This window comes from Carassius auratus, chromosome 23, assembly GCF_003368295.1.
Source record: "Carassius auratus strain Wakin chromosome 23, ASM336829v1, whole genome shotgun sequence".
Lineage (NCBI taxonomy): Eukaryota > Metazoa > Chordata > Actinopteri > Cypriniformes > Cyprinidae > Carassius > Carassius auratus.
The window spans coordinates 12,927,277-12,934,197 of record NC_039265.1 but is presented as its reverse complement, the minus strand read 5'-3'; the positions used below and the strand labels follow the sequence as shown (position 1 = coordinate 12,934,197).

Genomic DNA, 6,921 nt, shown 5'->3' with positions numbered 1-6,921 from the left:
GCAGTGTCCTGTATGAAGATGGTTCACACACATTCAGACGGTTGGTGTGGAGGGTCAGGTGTAGTGTAGTTCAGTGTTTGGTGTTGTTTTGATCATGACAGTATCAGCTGATCTGGTTCTGCTCTGGTTTCTCAGTAATCTGATGTGTGTCTGTTTAATCATCTCTGTAGCGACAGCACACAGCATCTCTCCTGGGTTTCATCTCTCTGTTCTTCTGACTGACTGCTGGATCTCTGGGCTGTGTTCTGCTCTCACACTCTTTACTCTTCTCTGTTCAGTCATTAGACTGTGAATGAATGAATGCCTGAGAGCGCTAAGAGCCTGACCTCTGCTGGACACAAAGCACACTGCAGCGACACACACACACACAGAGAGAGAGAGAGAGAGAGAGAGAGATAAAAACAAACATCTCTTACTATAATACAGATTATTTTTATGCATATACATATAAATAATTATTAATCAAGGATGCATTAAACTGATCAAACGTTACAGTAATTACCTTCTAATTAAAATAAATGCTGTTCTTCTGAACTTTCTGTTCATCTGTGAATCCTGAAAATACAGCTGTGCATCACAGAAATAAATTACACTTTGACACAGATTTACACAGAAAACAGATGATTTACAGTAGAATAATATTTCAGTGTTTTCCTGTAGTTTTGATCAAACTAATGCAGCTCTGGTGAGCAGAAGAGACTGTAGGAAGGTGATTCTCCAGATGTGTGTGTGTATATGACCCGCTTCAGATTTATTTCCCATGATCCCATCTGTTTTCTCAGCTGCTGTCTGTCACTGTGTTGACTCACATGGAGGAAAGTTTGTTTTCCCTTCTAACCGGGATTAAAAGCTGTGTGTGTGTCGTATTTGACCTTTGACCTTCAGCTAATGAACAAGAAACCTGTGTGTGTGTGTGTGTGTGTGTGTGTGTGTGTGTCTTCGGAGCAGCAGCAGTGTAGCAGATCACACGGACAGGAAGTCCCCAGCACACTTCCTGTCTCACCATAGGCCCTGGAGCTCAGAAACACTCTTCTGATCGCCTCCTCTGTGTTTATTCGACACTCGTACATCAATGGAGATGATTTATTCTGCTCTCAGATGACAAACAGATCCTGGTTTTGTGCTCCAGGGTCACATTTTGTTTATATGTTTATAAGTGATATTTTGAAGGATTTAGATTTTCAGGACGGCGTGTATTTCTTTTATATTATTATTTTATTATGTTCACATCCTTCCCATGCTGCGCCAGTAAAACGCGATTCGTCTCGTTCTGTTGTTTGTCCTATCTCGGGTGCCGTGTGTGTTTGTTAGTTTCGCGCATGCGCAGTGAGAGCGCTCGCTTCAGGGTAGCATGCAGTTCAGTGTGTTATCTGCTCTTTGAATTACAAACATTATGATCTGATTGTATTATATTGTTAGAATTGTTAAAAATATAATATCGCATCTAACGTTGTATAAAAGAGTTTATAAGAAGAAGGAAAAAAGACGAACAGAATGAACGAGTTTGAACAGTAAGTTAGCGGCTAACGGCTAATTAATCTCTGATTCACAACATTGATTAAGTATATAAAATCATGATAAGTGTCTAACAAAAATCTAACAAAAATGAACCATAGTTTTATTATATTAATTAATAACCATGTTTTTTTGCGTAATTCTTGTTCTTTGTATAACCACAGTTTTACTGCAAATACCTTGCTTTAACTATAGTAAGATTTCTTGGTTTTATTTGTAGTGAAATCAAGGTCAGTTTTCCTAATGGATTTGTGTGTGTGTGTGTTTTGAAAAAGGTTAATCTTTTTTTGCTAGTGTTCCAGTCTGAGCATCATGAAGCAGTGATTTTACAGTATTTTGAAAGTGAATGTGTTTGTAGTTTAAAGGAGGAAGACTGTGGTGAGGAGGAAGAGATAAAGGACAGTAATGAGAGCGACGGTGGATCAATCAACAACAACAACAACAACATCAGACGCAAGGTGAGACACACACACACACACACACAGATGGATCATAACAGACATGATGAAGGCCTCACCCGTGTGTGTGTGTGTGTGTGTGTGTGTGTGTCAGACGGTGACCCCCGGCGCAGGCGAGCATCCGCTGCAGTATAACTACACGTTCTGGTATTCGCGCCGGACCCCCAGCAGACCTGCTAACACACAGAGCTACGAGCAGAACATCAGACAGATGGGCACGGTGGCGTCGGTCAGACACTCACACTCTGAGCTTCAGTTCTGCTCCAGATCCGTGTGTGTGTGTGTGTGTGACTGACTGTGTGTGTGTGTGTGTGTCCTTCCTCAGGTGGAGCAGTTCTGGAAGCTCTACAGTCACCTGGTGCGACCCGGAGACCTGACGGGACACAGCGACTTCCACCTCTTCAAAGAGGGAATCAAACCCATGTGGGAGGTGTGTGTGTGTGTGTGTCACTGTGAGAGAGAGTGTGTGTGTCAGTGTGAGACAGAATGTGTGTGTGTGAGTGAAAGAGTGAGAGTGTGTGTCGCTGGATGTGTCTACATGTTAACAAACAAGTCATTAATATATATATATTTTATTGCATGGTGTGTCTGAATGCTGGATTGTGATTGGCTGTCAGGTATGCAGTAAAGCAGATCATAATGTGATTGATGTGATCTTCATGTTATAACTCATGTCTCGTTCAGACTGAAGCCCTGGATCTTCATCACACACTACACGACACATAATATTAGCTCATCTGATGATCCTGAGTTCAGATACATCGATAAAACTTTCCATGATGGCGTACAATTCTTTTTTTCTCTCAAAAAAAAGTAGTTTTTAGTTTTTGATGCAGTAATGTAAGCTGACTCAGTCCTAAACAGAGTTAAGTGTGTTCCTGTCCTGTTCTCTGGTGTGTGTGTGAATCAGGACGAGGCCAATAAGAACGGAGGGAAGTGGATCATCCGGCTGAGGAAGGGTCTGGCGTCTCGTTTCTGGGAGAACATCATCCTGGCCATGCTGGGCGAGCAGTTCATGGTGGGAGAGGAGATCTGCGGGGTCGTGGTGTCCATCCGCTTCCAGGTGACTGACCAGCTGACCAGCGTCCTCATCACTGTGTGTGTGTGTCTGACCCCAGTGTGTGTCTGCAGGAGGATATTCTGTCCATCTGGAATAAAACGGCTAACGATCAGGTGACCACGTCACGGATACGAGACACACTGCGGCGCGTGCTCAACCTGCCGCCGAAACACCATCATGGAGTACAAGACACACAACGACAGCCTCAAGTACGTCTCTCGTCTGAGATACACGAGTCAGTCTGAGACCTGATACATCACCTCAACAGTGTGTGTGTGTGTGTGTGTGTGTGTGTGTGTGTGTGTGTGTGTGAGGACAAGATCTGTCTGAGATACACGAGTCAGTCTGAGACCTGATACATCACCTCAGCAGTGTGTGTGTGTGTGTGTGTGTGTGTGTGTGTGTGTGTGTGAGGACAAGATCTGTCTGAGATACACGAGTCAGTCTGAGACCTGAGACATCACCTCAACTGTGTGTGTGTGTGTGTGTGTGTGTGAGTGTGTGTGTGTGTGTGTGAGGAGGACAGGATCTGTCTGAGATACACTGGTCAGTCTGAGACCTGATACATCACCTCAACAGTGTGTGTGTGTGTGTGTGTGAGTGTGTGTGTGTGTGTGAGGAGGACAGGATCTGTCTGAGATACACTGGTCAGTCTGAGACCTGATACATCACCTCAACAGTGTGTGTGTGAGTGTGTGAGGAGGACAGGATCTGTCTGAGATACACTGGTCAGTCTGAGACCTGATACATCACCTCAACTGTGTGTGTGTGTGTGTGTGTGTGTGTGTGTGTGTGTGTGTGTGTGAGGAGGACAGGATCTGTCTGAGATACAAACATCTGAAAGTCTGCAATCTGAGGGAGGAAAAACATCTAAAGATTGAGAAAGTCATCTTTAAAGTTGTTCAGATGAAGTTCTAATTAAAAGTCTCAATAGTGAGATAAGTCACAATTAGCTCTTGGTTAATTACTATAATATTAAAAGTTAAAACAAGCTTCTTTCAGATGTAGTGATCAACGCTCAGATCTCAGTCTTCTGATCTGATATAATTCAGTTCCTCCTTTTATTCCAGTATACACACACACTGGGTCTCATTCATGAAACACGAGCAGAACAAATTTTTGTGTAAATCGCGTGTAAAGTGGTTTTGGCGTAAATTTTCGGATTCATTAAAACGTTCATATTTTCCAAATGTTAGTTGGTACGAAAGAAATCTACACCTGCTCCCAGCCACGCGTAAATAGTGCGTTTAACATCTGAACGTTTTGCTCATTAATACTGCTGCATTTTAATTCACCTTAATCTGTAAATATTTACACAGCATTTTGAAAAAAAATATTATATATATTAATTAAATACGGTTTTTCTTTTAACTTTTATTATGAGAGCCAGTAATAGGATCTGTAATTTGCTGCCAAACTTCCTTTTTTAGGACCTGATACGCCACTAGTACGCTTGAAAATAAAATGTGGCGTTTTGAATTAACTTCTGATAATAAAACTTCGATTTCTGCAGCTGAGAAATGTTTCTTTTTCAGTCACTTTTGAGAAGACATGTTGAAATCCTTCGTTTGGTGTCATAATATGATGCTCACATATAGTTGTCAGTCAGATTTAATAGGCGGGGTTTATGGTAATTGAGAGTGAGCGTGCACGCGCGTCCCATTTACGACTGATTGGAATTCATTAACACACACACACATTTCACTATCACATCTGACGTTTACGAAGTTTTTGTGAATCAGGAGAAGAGTTTTCGGGAAGTTCTCTTTACGCGCAAATCACTCAGATATTTACTCGTATATTTACGAATCTTTCATGAATGAGACCCATTGAGACGTTACTAACATGTGAAAATAAATATAAATCAATAATATAAAACAGATATTTGTCAGTATTATGTGTTGATGACTGAGTGAGTTTACTCTTCATCTTGATCTTGTGTTATTGCCAGAGATGGTTTAGATCAGATCTCGTCTGCTTCTGTGTTTCAGAGATAACTCCAGCTTCAGGAACACCAAGATCACTTTGTGAAGACCTGGAAATAATATTCCTACGGACACTTTCCCTTTAACAGCACGAGCAGCGGGGGTGTGTGTGTGTGCGTGTGTGTGTGTGTGTGCGCGTGTGTGTGTGCGTGCGTGCGTGCGTGTGTGTGTGTGCGTGTGTGCGTGCGTGCGTGCGTGAGTGTGTGTGAGGACACTGTCCAGGATTCCTCGAGTTTCATTCGTCCTGGTTATTCGTCAGTAACTCGTTACTTCAGATTCAGAGTGTGTTTGTAATGAGAACATGATTAAAGAGTTTCTCTGCACAGTTCAGTTCAGTTCCTGTTTATTTCTTCATTTCACAGCGAAGTCAGAAATAAACTTTTCCATTAAGAGGTCATTGATTTCCACTGGCATTTTTATTTTATTTTTTACATTCGTGAGAGCATTTTTAATCACTATTTTAATAATTGTATCTGTTTCCAATCACAATTAATTGTTTAAAATTGTTTTATGTTTAAAAACAGAAGCTACTGCAGTGTTCTGATAAAAACCATTACTGTCGATTATTGCTCTTGATATAGTAATAATGATTATTAATGTCAATTAATAGACCGTATATAAAACTTGTTTAGTTTTCTGTCTGTGTTTTGGGAAACCTGCTCGTCATATTCTGGCTTTACCTGTCGCTCTGTGACGGAAGTGTCACGCTCAACAACTGATCTCAGACACTTGTGTTTCCGCTAGCGACGTCACCTACAGACTTTATTTATTTGTTATTTATTGATAACTTTTTGTTTGAATCTTTCACCATTTTACAACAGTAGCCAGCTGGCGAAGACAAGAAGAAAGAAACTAAATTTCAATGTCACTTGCAATCGCTACTTGCACTCTCAGCCACCTGTGACGTCACTTGCAATCAACACAGATCGTGCATGTTGCCAGTGGAGACTAGACGCTGTGGTGGTGATTAAACGATTCAAACTAAATTAGTAGGCCTACAGAATGTAAATATGAACGTCCATTATGAAATGCATTAAGTGATTTTAAAAGGGTCAGCTCCGTACAGGCAAGCAGACGAGTACAGAACGCACTGCGTTAAATTGTACATTAAACGTTTTCCTCCCATAGAAAATCATTATAGATAAAACACACAGGGGCGGATCTACCGGGGTGGCATAGGGCAAATGCCACCCTAAAAGAAAGCCTTGCCACCCCTGCTGCCACCCCAGTTCAGTTGGCAGCAACGAATTAAAGGTTATGGCCAATTTGAAAATTCACGAGCGCGAATCTTTCGTGATTCGTGATCCCGCTCCGAACTCCCGAACTGACTCAAATGATTCGCGATCCCGCTCCGAACTCCCAAAGTGACTCAAATGATTCGCGAACCCGCTCCGAACTCCCAAAGTGACTCAAATGATTCGCGATCCCGCTCCGAACTCCCAAATTGACTCAAATGAATCGCGATCCCGCTCCGAACTCCCAAATTGACTCAAATGAATCGCGATCCCGCTCCGAACTCCCGAACTGACTCAAATGAATCGCGATCCCGCTCCGAACTCCCAAATTGACTCAAATGAATCGCGATCCCGCTCCGAACTCCCAAAGTGACTCAAATGATTCGCGATCCCGCTACGAACTCCCGAACTGTAAAAATAAATTAATAATTTTCGATTTTCAAGTATTACACGTACCTGTCAAACATAGTCTATTTTGCCGTCAATACTGTTGACGGTGTCCTTTATCAGGAGGCTTTATATTTATGCTCAACATGAAGTATAGATACTGTTGTCATGAAGACAAGACCCCACCTGCGGCCTCCCCAGAGTGCAGTCTGGACGATGGGGCGGGGCGACACATATTTGTTTTCCCCGCCTTTGACATTTTGCTCCGAGCCAGCAGGGGG

At 42.2% G+C, this 6,921-nt stretch overlaps 1 protein-coding gene across 1 annotated transcript; it reads left to right on the top strand.

The window, feature by feature from the left end:
* The first annotated feature begins 1,305 nt into the window (after positions 1-1,305).
* Positions 1,306-5,415, top strand: eif4e2rs1 (eukaryotic translation initiation factor 4E family member 2 related sequence 1). The gene is made up of 7 exons (XM_026199846.1): positions 1,306-1,511; positions 1,874-1,973; positions 2,068-2,202; positions 2,299-2,403; positions 2,884-3,036; positions 3,105-3,242; positions 5,025-5,415. The coding sequence occupies exons 1-7, from the start codon at positions 1,495-1,497 to the stop codon at positions 5,028-5,030; spliced, it is 654 nt and encodes a 217-aa protein (XP_026055631.1). The 5' UTR covers positions 1,306-1,494; the 3' UTR covers positions 5,031-5,415.
* Positions 5,416-6,921: the final 1,506 nt, after the last annotated feature.

Bases quoted from the DNA above. Each gene is read 5' to 3' on its own strand.
- eif4e2rs1 (XM_026199846.1), top strand. The intron at 2,203-2,298 runs GTCAGACACTCA...GTCCTTCCTCAG, and splicing joins AGATGGGCACGGTGGCGTCG to GTGGAGCAGTTCTGGAAGCT. The intron at 2,404-2,883 runs GTGTGTGTGTGT...TGTGTGAATCAG, and splicing joins GAATCAAACCCATGTGGGAG to GACGAGGCCAATAAGAACGG.